The 26528-nt window shown below is 38.4% G+C and overlaps 1 protein-coding gene across 4 annotated transcripts in view; it reads left to right on the top strand.

Moving 5' to 3' along the window:
- ATP2C1 (ATPase secretory pathway Ca2+ transporting 1) overlaps window positions 1-25506 on the top strand; it is a 62514-nt gene extending 37008 nt beyond the window's left edge. For all 4 annotated transcript variants that reach the window (XM_061373148.1, XM_061373149.1, XM_061373151.1 and 1 more), the window contains 20 exons: window positions 2322-2477; window positions 3075-3143; window positions 4347-4422; window positions 4924-4990; window positions 6011-6135; window positions 7282-7379; window positions 8836-8931; window positions 9033-9122; window positions 10789-10893; window positions 12520-12676; window positions 13703-13873; window positions 14882-14979; window positions 16636-16686; window positions 17779-17945; window positions 19659-19727; window positions 21307-21423; window positions 22098-22245; window positions 22858-22953; window positions 23731-23872; window positions 24707-25506. In XM_061373148.1, coding sequence (XP_061229132.1) covers window positions 2322-2477; window positions 3075-3143; window positions 4347-4422; window positions 4924-4990; window positions 6011-6135; window positions 7282-7379; window positions 8836-8931; window positions 9033-9122; window positions 10789-10893; window positions 12520-12676; window positions 13703-13873; window positions 14882-14979; window positions 16636-16686; window positions 17779-17945; window positions 19659-19727; window positions 21307-21423; window positions 22098-22245; window positions 22858-22953; window positions 23731-23872; window positions 24707-24843 — 2235 coding nt within the window. In that variant the 3' untranslated portion in view covers window positions 24844-25506. The remainder of the gene's footprint in view (window positions 1-2321; window positions 2478-3074; window positions 3144-4346; window positions 4423-4923; window positions 4991-6010; window positions 6136-7281; window positions 7380-8835; window positions 8932-9032; window positions 9123-10788; window positions 10894-12519; window positions 12677-13702; window positions 13874-14881; window positions 14980-16635; window positions 16687-17778; window positions 17946-19658; window positions 19728-21306; window positions 21424-22097; window positions 22246-22857; window positions 22954-23730; window positions 23873-24706) is intronic.
- The last annotated feature ends 1022 nt before the right edge of the window (window positions 25507-26528 follow it).

Genomic DNA, 26528 nt, shown 5'->3' with positions numbered 1-26528 from the left:
TGTAATCTTGAAGGGGCAATCTTGTTCCAAAAACCTGTTTGATGACCTTTCCTGGACTAAGTTTTCTGTATGTTAATAAGTGGTCCATGAGGTTTTATAGTAATCTTCTCTAAAGCCAAAATATTACATCAAGAACTACCATACCCGTAACAGTGTAGATTTTAAACACAGTTCCTTTTGATAGTGTTGATACATGTTTTGGAGCTCATGGCTAAATTGGAAGAGTGGCAAAGTGGCATCTTCAGCCGGGTTCAGCTTGGAGTCTGAGCAATACATCAGGAATAAAAGATTTGTATTAAACTTTATAGAGTTAATAATTCTTTATGGCTTTGCTGGAAAGATTCATTGCAATTTTTGACAAGTGTCCCTTTTCCTTTATTGATACAGCACCCATATTTTAAAAGGGGGTACTACACTGGTAACTATGTGGGAGACTAGCCAGAATTAGAGGGATTTGGCTGATCAAAAAGCAATTTAGTAATGGTACTATCCTCTTTTAACATTGACTAAATTGGTTTTGCTGTAGCAGCCTGTGTTCCTTTTGGTGTCCAGCTAGAACTGAAGTGCATCAGGTTTGTCATGCCACTTAAAATACAAAACACTAAAAACCCCTCAGCTCAAACTTAGGAGTGATCTGCAATAGTGTGGTGGTGCAGAACGTAATGTAACTGATTCTTGCTTATTCCTTGTGAGATCCTTTCAAAGCGTTTTGGCATTTGAGTTTTACTATGCATCCTTAAGGCTATTTTTCCTGAGAAGGCTGTCTTGAAAGTTAATGATATGGTTAACACCAGTGGCTTTATATTTTTCATAATGCAAAATCATTTTACTACTTGTGAGCAGAGTTCTATGATTCAGGCTTTGGCTTTTTTCAAGACCCATTAAAGTCAATACATTACAGTGTATGAATTGATGTCAGCTGGAGAAAGACATTTCATTTTATATTTGGTTTATATTTTTTGGTTTGAATTGTATTTATAGAACACACATTTTATTTTCTTCATCTGTCAGTTGATTAATACAGAATAATTAATTTTTAGCTTTTTGTTCTTGTAACCACCCACATGCTACCAAAAGCTTACAGAAATAAAACTTAGACCAAAAAAAGACAGTTTCTTTTCCTCTAGTCTGTGTAACTGTTGCCTGAATAGGATTTTTTCCTGTAGAGAATTTGTGACCAAAACCGACTGTTCATGAAGTCCCACAAGGCCAAGTGCAGGTCCTGTAACTGGCTCAGGGCAGTCCAAAGCACAACTACAGGATGGGTAACAAATGCATTCAGAGCAGCCCTGAGGAGAAGGACTTGGGGGTATTAATTGATAAGAAGCTCAACACGAGCCAGCAGTGTGCACTTGTGGCCCAGAAACCAACCGTGTGCTGGGCTGCATCAAAAGGAGGTGACCAGCAGGTCAAAGGAGGTGATCCTGCCCCACTGCTCTCGTGAGACCCCACCTGGAGTACTTTGTTCAGCTCGGGGGCTCCCAGCACAGGAGGGATGTGGACCTGTTGGAGTGAGTCTAGAGGAGGCCATGGAGATGCTCCAGGGGCTGAAGCAGCTCTTCTGTGAAGACCAGCTCAAAGAGGTGGGCTTCTTCAGCCTGGAGAAGAGAAGGCTCCAAGGAGACCTCAGAGCAGCTTCCAGTGCCTAACTGGGGCCTACAAGAAACCTGGAGAGGGGTTTTTCGTAAGACCAAGTAGTGACAGGGCATGGGTTGATGGCTTTGAACTGCCAGAGGGTAAATTTAGATAAGATACAGGGAAGAAACCCTCTGCTGTGAGGGTGGTTTCCCAGAGAAGCTGTGTCTGCCTCATCCCTGGCAGTGTTCAAGGCTAGGTTGGACGGGGCTTGGAGCAACCTGGTCTAGTGGCAGATGGGGTTGGAGCTAGATGAGCTTTAAGGCCCCTTCCAACCCCAAATATCCTGTGATTCTGTGAAATATGGTTCTTAATGGACCATGGTAGGAGGAGGAAGAGTTGAGAGGGTAATATATGTGTGTGCACTTGCATTCCCAGTTAATTATTTTGTTTGACAGAATGCATCACAGTTGAAGCCTTTGGAATGTTTTACAGGAAAAACAATTGTGAACATAAAATTATGACTAAACTTTGACTCATGAAAGTGAGAGCTTGTTGCATTGCTGCAAGATCCTGTAGGAGTGCTTGTTGCTTTGTTGATTCTTAAAATATGTTTGCCATTGACATGGCTTCTTACCATATGAATAAACTGGATATATTTTTCATGTTAAAAAATGGGAATCTTTTGTTAACACTTCCAATTATTTAGAAGATTGTCATGCTTTTTAACTCTCTTGTTTTCAAAGGCTGTGGACCTTTCTATTGATGAATCCAGTCTCACAGGTGAGACAGCTCCTTGCTCCAAATCTACAGCTCCTCAGCCAGCAGCAACCAATGGAGACCTTACTTCTAGGAGCAATATTGCTTTCATGGGAACGTTGGTCAGATGTGGAAAAGCAAAGGTAAAATCATTATTGATAGTTGAAACATGGAAAATATTCTTCCCTATTTGAAAGCTGTTCTTAGGACTAGGTGTATTTTTTTCCTGAAACAATGGAAAGGGTATCAAAGGAGAATTTTTTATTGGAAATATGGAACACTGCTGTGATGCACTGCAGAGCTTTTCTCATTGGTGCTTTTTCAGACACTGGTTTAAAAGTAAAGTGATGCAGTGAGGTAGGAGAGCTCAGATTTATAGGGAGCAGATGAATCTCTTCTGTCCACGATTTTGCTGTGGTGTTTTGCTTTCAGAACTACATTCCCATGGTTGAAAACCTGTACCTGAAAATACAGTTGTCGCTAGCATTAGATAGGTGTTACCCTATTTGAGTTTTGTTACTGGCAGTTACCAAATACTTCAGCAGTGCAGAACATTGCAGTTCGTTTCACAGAGGCAAAAATATGCCCTACTCATGCCAAGAATTAATTTTATGAACAAAGTTGACAAAGTCATACTGGGCTAAATGGCATTTGCCTACTATTCAAGTCAAAACTATCAAGAGCAGCCACGAACACTAAACTTCAGATTTGAATTTGCTTTTATTTTGTCTTTATTTTAGGGGATAGTTATTGGAACAGGAGAAAACTCTGAGTTTGGGGAGGTTTTCAAAATGATGCAAGCAGAAGAGGTAAGAGTGAATATTTAGAAGCAACGACGTCTATTTTGTAACTGTATATTAAATTCATTAAAACTTTGGATTTATTCCATAGGAACTTAGTTAGACTCAATTACATTGCTTTTAATATTTTTTCTTCCCTCTAGTGAAACAAATCTTAGCTCTTGAACGTGAAAGTAGTAATTGAATTCTGTATCTGAAGCTGACCTGAAGAATATTAACTGCATAGATAACATGCTGAACCTGTTTAATGAAACAAAGTTCATTGCAATTTATGGAAGTGGTTTTGGGGTTGTTTTTTCTTGGAGGTTTTCTTTTTGTTTGCCCTTTAAGTGGAACTGCATTTGTGCAAAAGGGATTTGTATGACAGATCTGTAGGACTGCGTTTTCTTTTGATTAGCAGTGTGCTTTGGGGTTATGCATGCATCTGCTGCTACTTCATGATCTCCACCTTACCCTTTAATCATCTCCCTCTGACTCTTGTCTATCAAATTCCCACAGTGATTTTTCTTTATTGCAGTATACTGATTTACATGGGAATTCAGTCTTGAGTGGGTTGTGTACCTTGAGGTGTGTTGTGTACCTTGAGCCTTCTAACTGCTTCTCTGGCTGCCTGACCCAATGTAGGATTAAGGGGACAGTGTGTCTCTAGTGTGATCAGCCATAATATAGGCAGCACTTTCTCCCTCAATATTTGTATTTCTGAAATCTGGCCAAAACAGCAAGTAAGGGAGCCAGGAGTGCATCACTGACCCCATGTTAGCTGCACTGCCTTACTACACCTTTCAAGGGGAATACTGCTGCCCAGCCACCAAAGTGGAATCTGCTTTTATACACGTCTGAGGAAAATATGATCATCTGCTCAATAGTTTTAGCTGGCATTGTAACAAATGTAATTCTAAACGTGAAAAAAAAACCAATAAAATCTTTGATAAGACCTTCTGCATTAGACTTGCTATAGACATCACAAAGCTCCCAAAGAATATTGCTAATGAGTATCTCATTCCACTGAAGTGCTCTTGAATCTTCTCAAATTCTGCACAAAATGGAACAGAGAAGTCTGTTTTCACAAAGTAAATGTATGGCAATAATAGGTGTAACTGTATTTTATTCACTGTCAGCCTCTTGAAATCTGGGTATCTAAAGTAATATGTAATACAGTTCATGTATTTTAACCCACGCTTGTTAACTCTTACATGTTTACCGTTCATCAAGGCTCCAAAGACACCTCTGCAGAAGAGCATGGATCTCTTGGGCAAGCAGCTTTCCTTGTATTCCTTTGGTATAATAGGTGAGAGGATTTATGTGCAAGAATTACAAACTATTATGTAACAAACTACCACGTAGGCTTGGGAAAAAGGAAGGCTTGAACTCTGTCTTTAAATAATTAGGCTCTTTAAATAATTGGTCACTTTGAGTTCATGCCACTGTTACCTGAAGATGACTGATGTGACAACTTTCATCATAAGGATGTTATTTGTATTTGCTTGCAGACGCTTTTCTGACTTATTGTCCTCTAAATGTTCCCTTTTAAATTCCAATGTGTCTTGTATTCTGATTCAGGGTGTGTGACAGTGAGTACCTCACTGCTGGTATGATTGGGCAACTTGACTAGCAGAAGCTTCCTGCACCTTTACCACCCTAATGGAATCATGCTTTGACAGAGAAAGAATACATTCTTTTTAATGGGTAGCACAAAGATAAGCTTGGTTTTGGCTATTTGAGTTCCTTTTCTTGTCCCCAACAATAGATGTTGGTTTTATATTTATCCTGACAATTATTTTCTTTATAGGAGTTATTATGCTGGTTGGCTGGTTGCAAGGAAAACATATCCTTGATATGTTCACAATTGGTGTGAGGTGAGATTTTTGTTTTTAGTGCCTGAAAGCTAATGATATGTAGTGTGCTTGCACACAGACTCTGCTCTTAAGCTCGCATTAGTAATTAAAAATGAAGATGTGCTGTAAAAAGGCAAATTCATACTCATTTTTAATGATAGAGTATGTTCTTGATAGTCTCTTACACTCTATGGTGATGAGAGTGTTGTACAGTTCAAATTCTCATCACTGAGTAAATAAACTGTCATAAGTGCCATCAAACAGAACTAAGTTCCTACAAGCCTTGTGTCATGTCATTTTCTAGCACATTATGGAAACTTAATCCCAGGGTGTTATCTGCTGGGAATAACACTGAATTTAGATGATCTGCCTCTGTACTCTTAGAAAAGGTGCTGAGTTGCTAATTATATGCACAGTGCATAAGGTAGATTGTTTCTTTAAATGACAGGATCAAACTCCAGTGGTTTACCCTTTTGCAGGTGGGGGGGCACCAGCAATTGCTTCTTTGAGCGTTGTGTAATGAGTTACTGTGATCTGGTTTCATCTGGTTTTTACTGGGGTTATTTGTTTGGGTTTTGAATGACTTTCTGTGTCATTCCCATACTTAACTTGCAGCCAGGTCATGATCTGGAAGTATCAGCTGTGGATCAGTGGCCACTGGAACTGGTGGCACTTCCTGGTTCGTTTTAGCCCTGACTGCACTTACTCTTCACAATCTGGGCTGCTTTGCATAGCCCCAGTTAGTGTTTTGTGTAGGCAAAACAGGAGTACCATTGCTTTCTGCCTACCCCAAATTTTCTTCATACTTTTGCAGTAATAATGCATAGAAACATCCAAGTTAATTGCATTTCGTTGCTGTCTTTGGAGCGTATCTTGGCGCACGGTATTACAACTAGAATCACAAGGCAACTGCTTCCTTTTGCTTTTAACCTCAGTGGAAAGACTGCTACAGAAGCAATGTTCTGAAGTGTAAATGCATCATGACTATGTATTCACTAATGACATTTTAAGAGGAGATTTGTGTATTTACTTTCATTACAGTTTGGCTGTAGCTGCAATCCCAGAAGGCCTCCCAATTGTGGTGACAGTGACGTTGGCCCTTGGTGTGATGAGAATGGTGAAGAAACGGGCGATTGTAAAAAAACTTCCTATTGTTGAAACTTTAGGTATGAGTAGACAGAGAGATTAACACAAGTATTGGTGACAACTGGTTAAAATACAGCACGTGTTCTTAGTTTGCTAGCAGTGGTGGTATTTCTAACGTTTCTAGATTGAAAGCATTTTAGACAGTTAGAATTCAGGTACGTATTTTTGTGGGCCCTCTAACTACTTCTTTTGCATTAATATTTAACTGAGAGAAATAGCCCGTTCAATAATAGCATGCCAATAGTGGAAACTGTGTGGGTGTTTGGATGTATGGATTACACTTTACGCTCATTTGCTGTAAGATGTTAAACAGGACTTGTAAAATGTTCTTCTTAAACTGAATTTAAGGCTGGTATTGAAAATCAGAAGCAAATCCAAATTTGAACATTAGAAAAAGCTTTTTAAATATTAATTCACCTTCAAGATGTTATGAAACTCGTTGGATCTTGAAAACTTTAACACATTTTGTAGGGTTTCAGTCATGAAGCGTGTAAAACACAGGACATGGAAAACAGACAAGTTAAATAAACCTGCTGCATTTGAATTCCTTTTTGCGTTTGATGATTGGAAGTGCCACTTTTTCCAGTGCCTCTAGCAGTATTTAATTACTGTTGCAAGGCTTTTTGTTGTTATCATATCCAAACAGACTGAGATGCTGCAACGCTCTCTCAGAATGCTCTTTGCCTGAGTTAAAAAGGCATCTAACAGACTTTACGTATTTGTAATCTTCTCAATCTTGCTATACTTTGCAGGCCTAGTAGTCACACTCCTGTGGCAGAAGCACTGTGGCCAGCGTTAGATACTTCTTTATAAAGAATTACTTCTCTAAAGCAAGCTTTTAGCTTTATTCCTCACTAGCAATTCCAGTTGAGATTCCACTAATGTAGTTTGAGATACGGTGGAATAACATGAAGGAGATAGTGAATGGAAGCATTTCAGATGAATTGTGAATTTGAGGTTTCAATTAGTTGTATTTATTGGACAAACTTGCAAAGAACTGTATTCATTAATAGCTGAAAGCTGGCTGTCTTTGGTAAATCTCTTTATGTTTTCTCACAAAGGCAGCTGCAGTGTTTCTAGAAGTCTGCTTGTCTTGAATACGTTTGTCCTTGTCAGTTACTTTGTTCTAAGCAAGCACTCTTATAAATGGCAATTGGTTCTTTCAGGTTGTTGCAATGTAATTTGTTCGGATAAAACTGGAACTCTGACAAAAAACGAAATGACTGTTACTCATATTTTTACTTCAGATGGGCAGCATGCTGAGGTATGTAGTGAGAGTCTGTTAGGCTTTCATTTTCCTTCTTACTGTTGTATCTATCAGCTGAAACCTGCTCAAGTATACTGCAGGTAACGCATCAGTTAAGAAAGCGTAGTTTTGTTGCGCCAAAATCCTGTTCCTCAACTTCCAGCTAATTCTGTTCTTCATTTAATATTGCAGCCTTTGTTCTGTGTTACCTAAGCTTTCTTTGGTTACAGAAGAATTTTTTGTATAATACATCTTAAATCTCTTAATGGCTGTGGGTCACAATAAAAGAAAGATACAGTACAAAGACAAGTTGAGAGATTGTTGTTCTTCAGTACCAAAAGTTGAGGTTATTTTGCTGTTGCAGGTGCATAAAGAATAAAACTTGTATTTTACAAACACTTAAAATGGGGATATCCAGCTTTTGGCTAAAAGACAATTGATCGTGTGAACCCTTCGTACTAAGTATGTGTTATCATTCTTGCTTTCTCATAATGGATGGGGTTGGAAGTAGGAGCAGGACATGAAACAGTGGTGGTTGAGGCTGGGGAGTTGTAGCGAAGACTGAAATACATGTACAGACGAGAAGGGGAAACAGGAAGGTGTGGATTTGGATGTGGTTTCATGGAAGTGTTAAACAGTTTCCAAAATTCCCAAACTTTTCTTTCTTGGAGGAGAGGGCATCCCACATCACGGTTTACAGAGGGTCTTGTCACTCTTGTAAGCGTAAATACTGGCATTTTTTCCTTACTCTTTCCTGTTATTTACATACATTTGCTTATATATCCTGTTACTTACTTTTCTGTTCTTGGGATTACTGTAATTTTTCATTACTACTAGCATGATTTTGTTCATATCTGGGTCAGATCAGCTCCATTTCCTCACTGAAAGAACTTGAAATGGCTGTAAAAGATATTAGCTGCTAATGCCATAGATATGAAGACTTTTTAGGATTCTAGCGGGATGCTTGGGTTCTATGCACTAAAAACAGTTTCACTGTTTTTAACACCTCTGAGGTCTCAACAGAGAGGCTGTTCATCCAGGAGTTTCTTTTTCTCCTTACTGGATGAAAGTAGGACTCTGCTTTGTACCTCCATCCCTTGCAGGGGGAATGCATTATTAACCAGGGTAGATACAAATAGGAGGAAACAATTAGAAAGCAAAAGGAAGAAGAAAAAAAGAAAGCATGCCCATTACTGTAAGGAAACAACACACACTGTGTCTATGTATGCTAAGGAATAAATTGCTACTTTAATTAATCTTCAATAAAATACATTAAACTCCCTTGCCCTCAGAGTTTATTCCTTAAGCTAGTAAGCTAGCTGTGTTAGAAGCTGAGTAGGAGAATCCATTCACACTGACTAAAATCAGTCATTATGAGTGAACATGTTCTGTATAGTGAAAAGCTGAGATTGAAACAGTTTATGAACCTGATGAACATTACATTGCATACTGCCTTTGGCTGTTTGCCTTGCAGGTTACTGGAGTAGGTTATAACAGGTTTGGAGAGGTGATGCTTGATGGTGAAGTTATTCATGGTTATAACAACCCATCCATTAGCAAAATTGTTGAGGTAAGAGCTTGCACAGAGAGATGAGTTTTAATTGATGACATAGCTTTGTATGGCATTTACTTTGTGTTCTGTTTTCTCCCCATTCCTTTCTCATCTTTTAGGCTGGCTGTGTGTGCAATGATGCTTTGATTAGAAACAACACGTTAATGGGGAAACCAACAGAAGGGGCTTTAATCGCGCTTGCTATGAAGGTACGTACTTGAAGATGACTTTTGAATTCATAGGAGGTGGGAAGTGTGTACATGTAAATTGTGGGGTTTGTGTTTTCTTTGGGTTTTCTTTTCCTTTTCGGTGATCTCCTAGATCTGTCTTGCAGCTGCTCATCTCTTCTGTTCCTCATCTGTTGGAATTCTTTGGGCATTCTGAAAGATCACAGCATGGCTTGGGTTGGAAGGGACCTTAAGATCATCCAGTTCCAACCCCACCTTCCACTAGACCAGGTTGCTCCAAGCCCCATCCAACATGGTGTTGTACAGTGTAACGGATGGAGCATTTACAGCTTTTCTGGGCAACCTGTGTCAATGTCTCACCACCCTCACAGTAAAGAACTTCTTCCTTACATCTATCCTGAACCTGCCCCCTTTAAACCCATTCCCCCTTGTCCTATTGCTAGAGTCCCTGATGAAGATGAGATAAAATAATTTAGCACTAAAGTAAAATCTTTCTTTTCATCTTTTTGCACTTGGTATTGTTTTTTTAGCTGTCATGAGCTTATTTAATTTACCCATTGAATGTTGGTTGTGCTGCCTTTTTCCCAGTTCTCATCAGAGGCAGTAAGAAGTTGGTTACTGATGTATTGGTGACTGCAGCATTTATAGTGCCCTTTAAGTGGGGGGCACAGGTAGCTTGAATTGTAGACCCTGTAATTAAATGTTCTGGGGCTTTTTTACAATGCTGTGGCACACTCATTACAGCTATTGAGAAATGTGGTGAGGCACCTTAGCCCTTTATTCACCACCACAGAAAAAAAATCAACTCAAACATTGAAAGATGAATGCGTTACAGTCTTTCTCTCCCTGTGTAACTGAGACCTGATATGTATCCGTCTTGCTGTTGAGACTCGTCCCAAGTCACCAGTCATTGACTGGAAAGGGCCAGAGCGATGGTATTTTGGCAAGAGCCCATAGAACAGGAGTCTTTCACATCTGTTGCTGGAAAGGGAGGTGGTGAAGGAGCTGTGAAGTGCAAACACTAACAGTGCTGCATCTGCATCCTTAACAGGCTCTGTCTCTTGGACTTGTGTAGAGGTAGAGCATGAAATGCTGCGAGCTGCATCAGGGGTGGGGAGAGAGCAGCCTCTGAAATGAAATGCATTTTGTCTGCAGTCTTCATGGTCAGTTTCAGATTAAATGTTTGGGTGATTCCAGTTGCTACAAGAAAGAGTCAGGTTGGATCATTCAAACCTGAAATCAGTGGCTTTCCTTGTGCAGGCTTTGTCACAGTCTTGGGTTACAATTCTGTAGGCCCTCCTAGCAGAGTAATTACACAGAAGATTTAAAAGCAATGGGGTGATAGATGTATTTTGTCAAACTAGGAGCTGCATTGCTCGCCACAGCAAGGCTTATGCTTGTGGGTGATCAGTCTACAAAGTACTTCAGGATCCTTGAACTGCAGATAGTATATAGTGTTAAATGGGATGACTTAATGCTGAAGCCTGAAAGAAGATTCTAGGTTCTTTCAGTTCTAGTTCATCAGAAGCTTGTCTAAACTGGAACAGCGTGCTCAAAAGCAACTTTAGAGATGAAATGGTTTTAAACTAAGTAATGGTTGTTAATATGTCTCAACAAGTTGACAAATGGTACAGCTGTTTGAAAAGAAGCCGTCCTGACATTGTGGTGGTACTTCTGTTCTATACAGATGGGTTTAGATGGGCTGCAGGAAGACTACATAAGGAAGGCTGAATATCCCTTCAGCTCAGAACAAAAGTGGATGGCTGTTAAATGTATTCACAGAACACAGCAGGTAAACTTCAGTCACTGTGTCCTCATGCACTGGCTCTGTAGCACGGCTGTTTTGTTTCCTATCCTCATTTCTGATGTCAAAAGTTACAGCAGGCTGGTAGTAGTGCACAGTCCTGGGAATATGGTTTGATAATGGATCAGGTTTAGTTTCCAGCTCTGAAGGGGAGATGAAAATCACAAGAAATTCTTTCCATAAGAGGCATACTGGGAAATTATTTGCAGTGTTTGGTTATCTGGACCTTTAAATGGAGACCTGGCTGGTTTTAATTCCTTCTCCCTCCTCAAGCATCTAAAGCAATTCTGCCCATCTTTCTGCTGTTTCAGCACTGCAGTTATGTAATGAATTAAGAGCAAGATGCATTGATGTGATGTTCAATAGTAAAATTGCTTTTGTTTGAGAACACAGGTTCTCTGGGTTTGGAATGGACAGTGCATTTCCCAGTGTTGACAGTGCCCTGGATTATCAACACAAACCATTCTTTTTCTGTCTTCTGGTGCTTTCATAAACATATTTAAATTCATATTTCAGTTAGACCAATCTGAATGTTTTTGTTCCAAATACTAACAATCACTGCCAGTCTAATAGCTGGAGCCTTCTAGGTGTGTGTAACAACAGACCTTACCTTGGATTTATGGAAAGGTTCCTAGTACTTCTGACCAAAGAAAAGGCTGCTGACAGTGTTCAAGTGTCACAATAAATTCTTTGCTTTGGAAACAGAGCATTTGACTCCTTATATCTGTCTGAATAGTATGGTTGAATTATCCTTGCCTGTGTAGAGTTGTGAGCAGGAATTGCTATACAATTTTCATCTACGTAAGGATTTACTGTGTCTGTGTTTCAGTATAAGCGTTTTTGAATGATTGTTGAAAAATTGGATTTAAAGTGAGTATAAATATTTGAAGGCTAAGAAAATGCAGTGGGTTTAGAAACTTCGAGCTTTGTCAGTTAAGCCTATCAGAAAGACTGAAGTAACTTGCCTGCTGTGTGTAAATACCTTCACAGGCAGACAATAGATATATTAAAAAGGAACTTTTTAGTTACATGGGAGAGAAAATGAGAACCAGTGATTGGAAATTGAGCTGAGGCAGCAATTCTTAATGGAAAAGGGGGAAAGGGATTATTTAGCGCTGGAGTTAAGTGTTCGAGGTAGCTGGAGGAATCTCAGTTCTTTGATACCATCAAGGCTAGATGGCTCTCTGGAAAATCTTAGGGTTGTCAGGCATAGTACAAGGGTGTGCAGGTGATGTTTAATGAGCTATACAGCTGGTAAGATGATGTGCTAAAGGTCTTTCAGGTCTGATGTTCTGTGTACATTCCATTTTTTGTCCTTTGCATGGCCTCTGTAGTCTATAAACACTATTAGACACCCACGTTGTCTAATGTGTGTGACGTCTGCTGAAATGAGATATTGATTATTAACTTGGCTCTTCTGACATTACCCTCTTGAACATACACTGTTTAGAGATACTCGAGCAGTTTTAGGTTTAGAAGTGTAACTTTGATTTGCATTGTTCTGAATACAGAGAAGTGCAGATGTGCCATTCTTAATGCTTGCATGTATATGTACTTGTGTGCGTGTGTGTATCCTTAAGCACATGTCCACCCAGCAATTCTTTTTCATTTTAGGACAAACCCGAAGTCTGCTTTATGAAAGGTGCTTATGAACAAGTCATTAGGTACTGTACATCATATAACTGTAAGGGGCAGACCCTACCTCTTGTTCAGCAACAGAGAGAGAAATACCAGCAAGAGAAGACATCTATGGGCTCTGCAGGACTTAGGGGTGAGGCTGTTTCAGTGTCACAAAATAACCTTTTTTATTTTAATGGCACTGCTTATTGTTTGAACAAGAACAACCAAAACTGCTAGGATTATTTTATGTTGTTATTCAGTAAGTGCCACTGGGTTGCTCAGTTTTACTTTGAAGTGGGGGAGTGGAAAAACAGGTGCTGTTGCCTAAGGCGTGTGTAATAACATGATTAAATTGCAGAGGGTGAGAAAAGGCACAGCTGGTTCCTGTCACCTCTTGCGTGTGACCATAACTGAACAATACATTGCTCCCTAGTAGCTTCCGTATCTCATTACAGAGAATTAGGCTAGCACAACTGATTACAGGTTGGAAGATGCCATTCGAGTTACCTTTCCTGTTAACAAGCTGTGTAGACTTTTAATACGACTGAAAGCATGGCTATGCTGGCAGTGCTACCTCTTTGTGCTGTTTTATTCTGACAGTCATTCTTTGTGTCTGCTTCAGACCACTCTCAAATCTAGGGTAATGTTTTTAAGGGCAAGTGCTTTCCTGTTGCAACCCTGATGTCATTTAAGTGTGCTTGAATTAAGAATACTACTGTAAAAGACATTCCAGAAAATATTCATCATGAAATCTTCCTCTCTAAAAGGAAGAAAAAGCCCAAAGGAGAAAGTTAACTGATCCTCCCTTTCATCCTTTTGCATAAAAGACCGTGCATATACAGAGAAACCGCAAAGCTAGACGCCGTTCTCTTTCCAGACAGTGAAAGTATAAACACTTTAATCTGAGAACAGATAGGAAAGTTATCTTTAAAACCTGGAAGACACGTGTTTGGTAAAAAGACTGCTCTTTAGAAGAAAGGGATATGCATAAGTAGGCTGTTCAGAATACTCAACAGGCGTTGCCACTGAGGTTTAGAAAGAGAGTGCAGTTCCCTCCCTTGCTTTACGCTGGCCTACTTGTTTAAAGCAGTTGTTTTAAATGTTGATGTAAATGATATCTTCAAGTCTTAACTTTTGTGTGTGTGTTTTTTTCCTCCTCTCCTTTGTCTCCTAAAAGTTCTTGCCTTAGCTTCTGGCCCTGAGTTAGGACAACTGACTTTTCTGGGACTTGTGGGAATCATTGACCCTCCGCGAACTGGTGTAAAAGAAGCTGTTACAACACTCATCACATCAGGAGTTGCAATAAAAATGATTACTGGAGATTCACAAGAGACTGCAGTTGCCATTGGTATGAATAGTCCTCTTCCTCTCATTTGTCACTTGCGTTCCGTTTTGGCAGTGTATAGCTAACTGTCATGAAGCGTGGCTCTTAAGTTTTCAACATTTGTGAGTTCTGTATATGGAGTTAACATATAGCACAGTGGAATTTAGGGGAAAGAAAACCTAACCAACCAAAACCCACCAGCCAACCAACAAACCTCCCCTGAAGTAATACTTGGGTTTCAGCTTACATTTGTTCATTTGTATTTTTCTATTTCCTTTTTTTTTCCTCTCTAACTGGGTTAATGCATGACTTTTGCTGTTGGAGACTATGTATTTTCTTACTGTATTTTGTTATAACACCGCCCTCTCTGCTCTCAGCTTTGGATACCTGTTTTAGGGCAAAAGGGAGAAACTAAAATAGCTGGTGACAATGAGTATTTAGAATGCACTTCAGTGCTATCCAATACAGTTTTGCCTGTGTAACCAAGTTTGAAGTTTAAGTACTATAAATAAATATTCAAACAAACTAGTTATCTTCATCTCACAGTATAATACATTAAGGTACAAGGACTTTTGCCAGAACATGAATTCTTTACATACAGGGTGGTGAACAAGAACTTGAACGTGCACGTAACAAATGCACGCCTAGACTAGCAGTACCTTCTCAGAAGGTTTTTCTTCCTTGTCTTCCCCATGTCATTTCCATTTTCTGCCATGTTGTTTTTGAACTGTGAATTCTTTGGAGAGAACGGAGCTCCTGTGTTTATATGGCACCTGACACAATGAAATACCAACATTTAGACCTAATAAAAGTCTAGGGAAATAAGTATCTGATTATAATGGACTTTGTAGTATGTGTTTTGTTACTAAAGAGTTCCAACACTTTATACTGAATCAGCAAGGTGTTAAGGTGTTCCTCTCTAGGCATTTCAAATCTGAAATATTGCAGGAACAGTAGGCTTAAAAAAATAGGGTAGTAAATGTTTTAAAAAGGGTAAATTAATGTAATACCTCTTTTATGGTTTATTTCCAGCTAGTCGACTAGGACTGTATTCCAAAAATTCACAGGCAATCTCTGGAGAAGAAATAGATGATCTGGATATTCAGCAGCTTTCTCAGATAACACCAAAGGTTTGTTTTGATATCCTGCTTACTGAAATGCAGTAAAGGATAGATCTTTATGTTGAGAAATGTTTTTTTTTCTGTGGAATGCTAATATCTAACTTCTAAGACACAAATAACGTGGTTCTAATCAAAGTGATCCAGTAAATTTAGCAAGAGTTTAAGTACAGAAACATGGAAGCTGTCCCAGATCAGACAAGTATCTTCTGGTTTAACATACGACCATACGAAAATTCATTTATTTCTCCTCCCATGGTTAGCTTTTTAGTGAGTTTATTGCTCTCTTTTCTTTTAACAATTCACTTCTTTTACCTTTCAATACCTGTATTGGAACTTTCATTTTGCTACATCTCTCTTTCAGTGAGCATCATCACCTTTTTATATTGTTAGACCATTTTATTTCTTTGAGTAGCTCAGCTTATATATATATATATATATATAAAACCTTACAGTTTGCATGTTCAGACAGTCATCCTTTTGTATCTTTCAAGAAGAACTGTCTGCAGTTTAGTGATTTTTAATCAATCCGAGGTCACTGGTTGAGAAGTTTGAAAGGGTCTATTAAGTTACTGCTTTAAGTTACTTTTTAGTTATTAAATGTATTGGCCAATGCCAAAATTGTAAATGCAAAGACGTAATCAAAAGCAATTGAGGTTCAGACTGGCTGTGTTGCAAAATTTATGCATCAAAAGACTGCAAAATGAGACTGCAGCATGCTTATGTCTTATGTAAGCAAGCCAGAAGCCAATACCCGCAGTCAAGAAACGTGCATGTCAGCTCTGTGTCTTTCCTTAGACACTCACAAAAACAAACTTAGGGAAAACGAATTGTGTGGCAAATAGTAATTTCTGGAGTTACGATGCTTGTCCTTAAGGACTCTTCACCTTAAGTAACTGAAATAGCAACAAACTGACTTTGTGCATGTTTGACCTGAGACCTAATTTGTTTCCTAGGTGTTTGTTTAAAATCTCATTAGAAATCAGTTAAACCAGTAAGGTTGAAATCTGTGTAGTCTGAAGTGGCTGTTGAGAAGCCTAACTTCTCACCCAGCTTCTTAAAAAGGAAATACAGATGTCAATGCTAACAGTATGGAGTTGATGGAAAACTAAACTCCGTGTGCTCAAATTTCAATGTACAGAGAAGACCACAGAGAAAACCACTTCTGAAAACTCATCATTCCTTCTAAGCTGTTCCAAGAATCTAAGAATTTTGTATTATTTTTAATTAATTAATTTTATTAATTAGCTTCAAAACATCACTCTGTTAATAACACGCTATACACACAAGTAAAACTGAAATGTCCTAAGTAGCTTGTCAGAAGTGCTGACAAGGGAAAAGGCATTGATTGTACAGTCAGCGTGGCAGCTGCCTGCACAGATTTAGTCAGGAAGGTCAGCAGCAAGGCACTGTAACTCATGTTGCTTCATCATTTCAGAAGGCTTTTAAATTGCACGTTCTGTCTTGAAATAAGTAGCACCAACTTTGTTTAGCAGAATCTTCTTTGGAATGCTATTTCACCCTTATTAAAAGGACAGCTTCAACTTCAGAGCTAACGGGAGTACAGTTAGCCTTTGGTAGGACATTTTATCCTCTAGCTGTATCAAATCCAGTGCAATTCTTTAATTTTCTCAATTTTTCACTACTTCTTTATTGTGCTTTTAACAGGTTGCAGTATTTTACAGAGCCAGTCCCCGACACAAACTGAAAATCATAAAGGTATGTCATGCTGTAGTGTAGCATTATTGTAGTGATAGGACGAGGGGTAATGGGTTAAAACTTAAACAGGGGAAGTTTAGACTGGATATAAGGAGGAAATTCTTTCCTGTTAGGGTGCTGAGGCACTGGAATGGGTTGCCAAGTGAGGTTGTGAATGCTCCATCCCTGGCAGTGTTCAAGGCCAGGTTGGACAAGGCCTTGGGCGATACGGTTTAGCGTGAGGTGTCCCTGCCCATGGCAGGGGGGTTGGAACTGGATGATCTTAAGGTCCTTTCCAACCCTAACTATTCTATGATTCTATGCTGAAGGCTCAAATGTTGGACTGTTACAATGAGTACTGGTTGTGGTGCCTTCACTTAAATTATAACATGCTACAGTCTGTCAAGATAAAATCAGAAATTGATTTTGTTTGAAAGTGAAGTGTATTTCAAACTACTACTGAGAAAACACCTAGTGCTCACAGGGGATAGGCAGCAGGTGACAGGCAGTATCACACCTTTATATAGGGAGCTGGGGGCTGGGAGTTGATTGGAATCCTGTGTCAGGTTGCAGTTACATTGACTAGAAACTTGTAAGAACCATATTTCTGTACTCAGAACAAGAGAAACGGGCATGAATTTCAAGCCATATCTGAGGTAATGCTTCCATTCAGAAGATAAGGTGTCAAAGAGGGACATACTCAGTATAACAATTGGAGCAATCAGAAAAGCAACAATAAGGAGAAGGCAGTCAGACACAAAGACAGTTGGAATGTATTGAGAATTATAAGAGGGTGATAATGTAAAATGTAAATCTATCTTCCTTCTCTCTAGAGTTTGGCACCTTTTATTTAAAGGCAGATTTTATATACCCAGCTTTAAAATTTAGGCTGTTGGAATACAGGAAAATATATGATAAATCTTTGTATAAAAAATCATTAGAATACAAACTGCTGGGGTTGGGGAGTATGTGTGTTTTAGTTTTCTTAGGACTTTACAGTGGAATTATAAGAAATGGGGAGTGGGCCATGATGGCACCAACCTTGTATGTAGAAAAATTGTCATAGGATAGCTTATTTCCATCCCTGATTTAAGCTCTTCTTGCTTTCTTTAGTCCCTGCAAAATAATGGTGCAGTAGTAGCCATGACAGGAGATGGAGTGAATGATGCTGTTGCTCTGAAGGCTGCAGATATTGGTGTAGCAATGGGACAAACCGGAACAGATGTCTGTAAAGAGGCAGCAGATATGATCCTCGTGGATGATGATTTTCAGACAATAATGTAGGTGGTGTTTATGTACATCCCTTGTGCTATATAGTTTTAATGAAATGTTGCTCGGGTTAAAACCAACAGAAATTCCCTGGATTTGTAAGTGAGCAGCTGTTAAGGAGCTCTGCACTAAGTCAGAAGAAGTATCTTTATGGTGATTACTTGTATTATCATCTTGAAAAAAGAGCTTGGAACATAATACTACAAAGGGCAAGTAAGCATTCCTGTCTTTCTGTGTATGTTAATAATACAAGAATGTATTTGCATATTTAGACCTTTCACTGCTTTGGTCTTGTACATAGACCAGATGTAAGTAACAAAAGATGTTAAGCATGTACATGCTATAAAAATGGACCTGCATTTCTGCTTCTCCAAGTAGAACTGTGATCATAGCATATTTGTAAACTGAAGTTTTGAGTCTGTTAGCTGTCAACAGGATTCATCTTCTTTTAATTTCTTACTTTAGAAGCATCAATCTTACGTGAAAATGAGAGCATTCCTGTATTTATTTTCAACTCTTTGTAGAAGGAGGTGTTTCAGAAAAGGAAAAGAATATATGTAATCTATTTAAATATCACAGGTGAAAATAAGTTACCAGCTATTTGGGGTTTTTTTGCTTCACATACTTCAAAGAAAGTATGGCTAAATTTAACTTACTTTGCATTTAATCCATCTGACTTTCGAAGGTAGTGGTTGTTGGCAGAGCTGGTCTGCTGTCTAGTGAGATAGCCTTCATTTCAGAATTAAGCATCGCTCTCAGGACACTTCAGTTTGTCTGAAAGTATGATGCTTAACCCTTGGGAAGAAGTGACATGTAGAACTACAATAGAAGAAAATCACCTAGGTAGCAGTATGGCATAGGAGAATCTGAGAGTTAAAAGGTTTCCATACTAATTTAGCCAACCGCAATGTGAAGAAGAGTGCATAGGACAGAGATCTGTGGTAAGTAAGTACTTTACTTTGGCTTTGTGAGGCTTTTGCTGGAATGCTTTCTCCAGTTGTGGTCACTTCATCAGGAAATCTCTCAATAGGAGAGTGAAGAGAGTGGTGAAAACTAAGGGGGGAAAAGTATGAGCTTTGATAGTTCTACATCCTTTCCCCCAACCTCTTTGAGCTTTTAGTTTTAAAAATCACTAAAGGAATTCTGATTGTTCTTGGCTATTGGGGCAATGGAAGGAAAAAAAATCCAGTTTTATTTGTAGCAGAGCAGACTTAACTCAGGTATTAGAAAACACTTTCTCACTGCTGGAGTTGTGATGATGTGATAGGCAAGTTGTGACACATGCTGGAGGTCAAGAAGATGGTCTATACATATTCTGATGCAGTAAGAATATCTGGTCCTCTAAAGTCATGCTGTATTTCTGTGGGTTTTTAAAGTGTGTGTGTTTGGTTGTGTTCAGGCTGTTGTTTGGTTGGTTGTTTAAGTTACCTAACCAGGATCAGAAGGTCTCATCAAGGATGCTGGTGAGTCTTGAACAAGGAGGAGATTTTATTATGAACATTCCATCTCGTAAATTAAAGTTAAGCAGCTAGAAAAATAACTTGTGATTAATCCAGTCAAGTTGAAAGACAATGACTGCCAAGGTTATAAGAACCTCAGCTCCATTTGGTTTTTGACATTTGTATTGCTGCTTAATGTATTAGCTTTTTTGGTTTGTTTTAAGCTTTTTTTTTTTGACAGTAGTCTTATTTGTGAAGTGATGAAATCTCTGTTTTTAATTGCAGGTCTGCAATTGAGGAGGGCAAAGGGATTTATAACAACATAAAAAATTTTGTTAGATTTCAACTGAGCACGTAAGTTTGAAAAGTTGGCAGTATTGGAAGGTTCTAACTACACTGTGAATGAATGAAAGCATCATGAAGCAGATGCTGCGTACATTCATGTGGACACAGTAAATTTCACACAGGGTGCTGATAATGCTTTGCTTCAAATGTTTGTATTTGGTGGCTTGTTTCCTCTTTAAAGAACCATAGAAAATGGTGGACATCTAACTTTGTCACAGTTCTTCCTGTTAGGATGTGTAAAGTCAGTATCTGAGAGGATGGTGAGAAACAACATAGCTACGTTTGGGTCTTTGTCTAAAGGAGAAGTTAGTCATACCCTCCTTAACCAGAACATGTCAATGAAATGGAGGAAACCAGGGAAATGGGAGGTTAGTTTCTCTGTAATCCATATAGTGGTTTAGGGAATGAGTTAGCTCTGTGAAGCTGACTTCCTTTTCTTGCATTAAGCCTTAGTTTCAAAACTCTTGTGAGTTAATCTTAACTGCATCTGGATTCAGGAGGATGGTTTTCCTCTTTGCCACATTCACATACCTATGTGAAGCCTTCATGGCATTTCAGAGTGGTTAAATCAAGTTGCAGAAACTAAAACCAACCAAACCCCATGACACACACACACACCAAAAAAAACCCCAAACAAATGCCAAAGACCTCCCCCCAAAACCAGCAAAAGCCAAAAATAAATCCCCACCAAAAAAACTCAACAGAACAAAATGCTAGCCTCTTAAAACTTGCCTAAGAATGTAAGGAGTGTCATATACTTGGAATCTTGTGTCCTGCATTGGTCGAATACCAGAAGTCTGCTTCTGAAAAATAACTAAGTATTTTAGGACAGTGTGCTTACCTGTTAGCATGGTACCCTCAGGTTTCTGATGAATGAGTTACCTAGGTATTTTTCCCCTGTCCCTCTTTGCAGGGAGAGCATAAATACAGTTCATAGATTGCTAAATTGGAATCATTATAAGCCTTTCTCTCTTCTTGTTGGTTATGAAACCACTTAATCTTGCTCTGAAAGCAATCATTGCATACTTGTTTAGAGAGGTTTCTAATACTAGGCTTGCAACTAGCTAATCTGTTTTCAGTCTTCTGCCTAGCCTTCTCACCGTGCTAATAATGAGGGGTGGTGTAGGTATTTTCAGGGAGCTTGGGGTGTAGTGCCTTGCCTTGAGTGATTGGTTAGACTGCTGGTACGTGCATAGAGTAGTTGTGTTTACATCAAACACATAAAAGCAGATTGGTTTTCAAAACCAGGTTTGAAGACCTGCTTCTGGCACAACAAAAACACAGAACCCAGTTCTGCAGTAAAAATCAAGTAGGTGAAGGTGAATGATAACTCTGAAATGTTATCTTGAACTCTGGAAGGTTTTTAAGACACAAATTTGCTGTCTTTTCATTACTAAAGTAATTCTATTTCAAATATGCACTCTATCAAGATGAGTATTCTAAATGAATTTATACTTCGCCTTTAAAATTAGGCTGTCAAAATCTCTATTTACTCTTAAGCAGTTGAAGTGTTGATTACAAAGCAGATACCAGTGGATCTTCTGAAATGTTCCATGCTGACAGTTATAAAAATGGCTTCTTCCAACAGGAGTATAGCAGCACTGACTTTAATCTCACTGGCTACATTAATGAACTTTCCTAATCCTCTCAATGCCATGCAGATCTTATGGATCAATATTATTATGGATGGACCTCCAGCTCAAAGGTAAGTAATGACTTGAAATTCCATTAGAGAGCTGTAGTCCTTTTTGTTTCAAGGAAATTGAATAAGGAAATTCTGCTTATTCAGGAAACTTTCTGAAATGCTTCCAAACCAGCAAACCTTAAGTTATTATGTTTGCAGTATAGTTGTATGTTCATTCCTTTTTGATTTGCTTTAGTATCTAACAATAAGTAAGGGGGTGGCATGGATACCTAAAGATCCACAGATATGCCCATGAAGCTTGCATGCAGGATTCTGGCTTCCCTCTGGGTTCTTTCTCTGACCACCCTCTTCACTGCAGATAGTGGAGGGAGTGGTGGAAAGGAGTTAAGAGTAAATTCCTTAGCTGGGTTGATCACAGTAGTAGAAATGGGGTACATAACTAATATTGCAAATTCCTGTAGAGTTAACATACACAACTTTGAATACCATCTGAGATCATGTATTTATGGATTCTAAAACTACAGTGGTAGAATATTGCTAATACTTATTTACTAATACATACAGACAGCTCAGTTTTATGAAAGTAAAAATATTATGTCCTTATTTGAGTGAGATAATTCTTAAGCTGTAGAGAGAACATTAAAATCTTTCAACTCAGAAAACCTAATTCTTAAGTTGGAAGCAGTGAATTTTTATGATGATAAAACTCTTTAAGACATTCATTTAATTTCAAGTCTTGGGGTGGAGCCTGTGGATAAAGATGTAATTCGGAAGCCTCCAAGAAATCTGAAGGACAGTATTCTGACCAAAAGTCTGATCATAAAAATACTGGTTTCGTCAATAATTATCGTGTGTGGAACACTGTTCGTCTTCTGGAGAGAGGTATGATAAGTTTAAAGCAGTAACAAACTGATTTGAAAGAAGTCCTTTTCATACCACCAGCTGGAATTCCTTGTTTTTATGAACTTAGTTGCAAGTTTTGTCTGGGTTTATTTAATGGTCTATTCAGCTAGGAGATTACAGAGGATGATTTCTCAAAGTAGTTGCTGAAATCGGGAGTACAGTTTCATTCCCCATTCTTTATTTTAACACTCTTTTCCAAGTCCCAAATCTACTTGGGAAACCTTAGCCCACAGAAAGTAATTGTACAGATTTTCTACCCAGGCTATTGTGAAACAGCCATTTGATTTTATTTTCCCAATAGAGAAAACCGCTGCTTGAACTTTTGGTAGTACATCCTAGAGTTCTTGGTATTCCATGTGCTTGCATAAACGTTTGTCAGGAGGCTTCATTTAATCACAGTTTGTAATTACAAATAGTGTTAGGTCACAGGTGTGTAATTTTTGCTGTATGATTTATTAAATCAGGTTGGAGCAATCAAGTTGCTTTTGCTTTCATTTACTAGCTCGTAGAACTTGAATTATTGTAATAACTTTGCTTAGTTGCAGAGGGTTTGAAGCATGCTAAAGCCATTTCATTTTCTTTTGTTGGCAGTTAAGAGACAACGTAATAACACCTCGAGATACAACCATGACTTTCACCTGTTTTGTATTTTTTGATATGTTCAATGCTTTGAGTTCTAGATCTCAGGTAGGTGATTCTTATTGTCCATTTACACAGTATTTACACAATAAGCAGAATTGTCTCTGAGGGAGAATCTTCTTGTGTTTGTTTCAAATGTTTGCCTGCACATCTGCTATTGAGTTTCACGTATTTACTAGGTTAGGATTTCTTACATTACATCATAAGTATTACTGTCCTTAATTTGTGTACATGATGCAGAGCTGGTAGTAATGGTTCTGTCCTGACAGAAGCAAGGAGGTTTATATTGTAAGCTGAAGTGTGACCATCCTTTGTATGGCTAACTTCTGTCAGCTCAGCATCCTTGGCAGAAAGGCCTTAACGTTTCTATTTTGTAACCCTACACCCACAATCCAAGGAAAAAGTTTTGAACTGCTCATTCTGTCTGTATTTTGGGTCTAAGAAAGCAAGTCTGAATTTCTGTGCTAGTTGGAGAAAAGGACATTGCTGGTATACATTGGTACCTGTAATTTGCAGTCTGCTTTCTGTTGTGAACTGTCAGGGTCAACAGAAGCACTTCCAGTGTAGAGAGTACCTTCTAATGCACTGTACTTGCAGAAAAGTGAGCTCAAAATACAGGTCAATGACTATGAAGACAAGATTTGTACTCTGTTTGCCAGAGACAAAATGTAGTTAGCCTGTTCAGGATCTTTGTTCTGGATTACCTAAAAGGTCAACAGTAACTTGTATTTTTCTCAGTCTGGATGAAAAGCAGTTGTAGTTATGAATTACTGTCTTGTCTAGATAATTAAGACTCCATGTACAGTGTAATGTGGTGTTTTACAGGCAAAATCTGTGTTTGAGATTGGACTTTGCAGTAACAAAATGTTCTGCTATGCCGTTCTTGGATCTATAATGGGGCAGTTACTGGTCATTTACTTTCCTCCACTTCAGAAGGTTTTCCAAACAGAGAGCCTGAGTGTCTTGGGTAAGAACAGTTCCCTTTCCAAAACTGTGCATTAAGGATTCATTTGTGAATACACCAGCTGATGGTTCTGGAAGAGCACTTTCTGGCTGTTTGCATACAAAAGGAATACAAAGCCTTTGGGAACCATGATTTAAATGCGTGTGGTACACAACTGATCGGTGTGTTCTTAAATTTCTTATGTGCTTAGGTATATTGGAGGTTTTTCATACAAACTTTGATGCAGGCAAAAATGAAGCAGAGACTTCATTGAAGTTTTTTAAGCAATACTAACATTGCTGTTTAGAAAGTTGGGCTGGTTTTTTTCCTCTAAATGTGAATACCTTATTTAGACATATTGATCCTTTATTTAATAATCAGCTGCACTGTCTCAGGATGAATAGACATGAGGATTTGAAGAGGCTATAGATACATAATGCTGCCAGCCTTATTAAGACTTATGTTTACTACTTCTGCAGTTTTCTGGAGTTAAATGATTGTCATGAAATACATGTTTTAACATAATTTTTATTGTAGTGTCATTTCTGTTGATAGTGATTTTTTTCCCCCATATATGAAGTTAACTGTGTTGCTTAGTGTTGTTTTCATAGGTGTTAATAAAGGCAAGGTTATTAAATACTTTAAGAGTTTGAAATATCATGCCTGTACTTATGATTTGTGCATAAACTATGCATGTTAATCTCCTGGTCCTGCAAAAATTGATTCTTTCATTACTCCTGAACTTACCCAGTGACTGGGAGACAATATGAAAGTCTTGTGAGTCTTGCTCATTTATAAGTCTGCCCTAAGCCTTAAATAGCAAATATTAAAAGGGCTGATTATGTCTCTTTTTGACAGATTTACTGTTTCTTGTGGGACTCACTTCCTCTGTGTGCATAGTGACTGAGATCATAAAGAAGTTTGAAAGAAGCAAGGAAAAGATTCAGAAACGTGGAAGTTCTTCTTCGTCAACTTCGTCTTTTCTTGATGTATGATGCATATTGCATTCTTTTGTTTGCAAACTTAGCGATTGCTGTCTAAAGATGTAGGAGAAAGCAAATCAATATTTGGAGGATAAAGAAATCCTGAGGGCTTTTGACAAGTCCGTTGTTTCACTGGCTAATGCTGAACGTTCGTGTTTCAAGACTGTTTAGAATTTAACTTCCAGCTGTGGGAGTAACAAATGAAATTATGCAACTTTGGTAACATTTTTCCTCAAACATAAACTTACTTTTGAGATCGAATGGGATTATACGTGTGGGGGGTTAATTTAAAGAAAGATCTAAGCCCAAGTCCCATTTTTTCTGCACTTAAAAGTTATAACTGTGTAAATCCTTCTCTTAGATATAAATATTTTAGTTTGGTTTATTTAAAACATTGTCCTATTTTACGGTGGTGGGACTTTGCTACTAATACAAGGATAAAAAAGTATTTCAGAGGCATTCCACGGGGTTTAGAGTCTGTCACAAGAGTGCCATATTCTAGCTACTGTATTTATTTACTTTATCCTGCAATGTGTAAGCGGCTCCAAGTACCTTGTGCTACAGGTTTGTTTTGCACAGGATGTGACCGCTGTCAGATCACTGTTTTTTCTTTCCTTTTTCTGTGATTGAAAAGCCTATACTGCAATTTGAAGTAAATGTTTGCTTTTCTTAAAAGTGTGACGTCTCTCTTTTTGGAAGCAGCTGGCATTTACACCAGATGAGCATGCTGGTTTGATACACTTTTAGATACAAGCTTCGTTTCATGTCTTGTTCCGTATTTACTTTAGGTTATGACTGCTCACTTGAGTGATTGTAAGACACTACTGTTACTGAAATGATTTGTAATGTATTGAATTAGAAAATGAATGCACTAATTCTCACTCTAATGGCAAAACCCCCTATCCATATTTAAAAGAAGCTTGGTTTTCCTTTCTCTTCCTTCTTTCACTCTGATCATAGTTTTTACTGTTATCGTAAGTACAAATTTTAACCTGCAGAATGACTTTTTGTGGCTAGAAAACCATTATAATACATTTGTGTCTTGATATGGTATAAAGTATTTTTAATATATGATGTCTGAATACTCTTAATATTCACTAATTGGAAATTGTGTTCTTCATCAAAATAGACTTGCAGCTGTTGTCACGAATGTCTCATCAGACACATTGCATCCCTTGAGGAAATGCAAGGAACAATCACCTAGAGAATCTTGAAAAGGGGGAATTATGAGCCTTAATGTTATCTCTTCTGCTTTACAGCTTGTGGATACACATCTTTCCATGCTGTAGTCCAAAACTGTAGCATTGGTATTGACTGGGCCATGCTGTCAGAAGGGCATCTTGTCGGTTAATGAGTTGTCATCATAAACAGGCACTGGGGTATTCTGGTACTTAGGTTTTGTGGCTTGCCCTACATGCCATGCTTAAAATCCAGGGAGTTCATGGAAGACAAGGCATATTGGAAAATGCTGTATGTATCTCTCTGCTGTGAGGTTATTTTAATTGTTCTTTTTTCTTGTGTAGATTCCCAGACTTAGTTGGGAAATGGGGCTGCAGAGAGGATATGAATGCACCACTGAGTCTGCTTTACACATGCAATTCACCCATTGCTCTGGCTCACCCTGGGCCTCTTCAATATTCAACTACTACCTAATTGTATAGAGGCAAAGACTGCAGCATATGGCCCTTATCTCTTCC

This window comes from Neopsephotus bourkii, unplaced genomic scaffold, assembly GCF_033783945.1.
Source record: "Neopsephotus bourkii isolate Nb327-2 ecotype Australia unplaced genomic scaffold, CSIRO-AGI_Nbou_v1 NB_1629, whole genome shotgun sequence".
Lineage (NCBI taxonomy): Eukaryota > Metazoa > Chordata > Aves > Psittaciformes > Psittacidae > Neopsephotus > Neopsephotus bourkii.
Note: the sequence above shows the minus strand (reverse complement) of the source record. Positions and strands in the feature narration are given on the sequence as shown.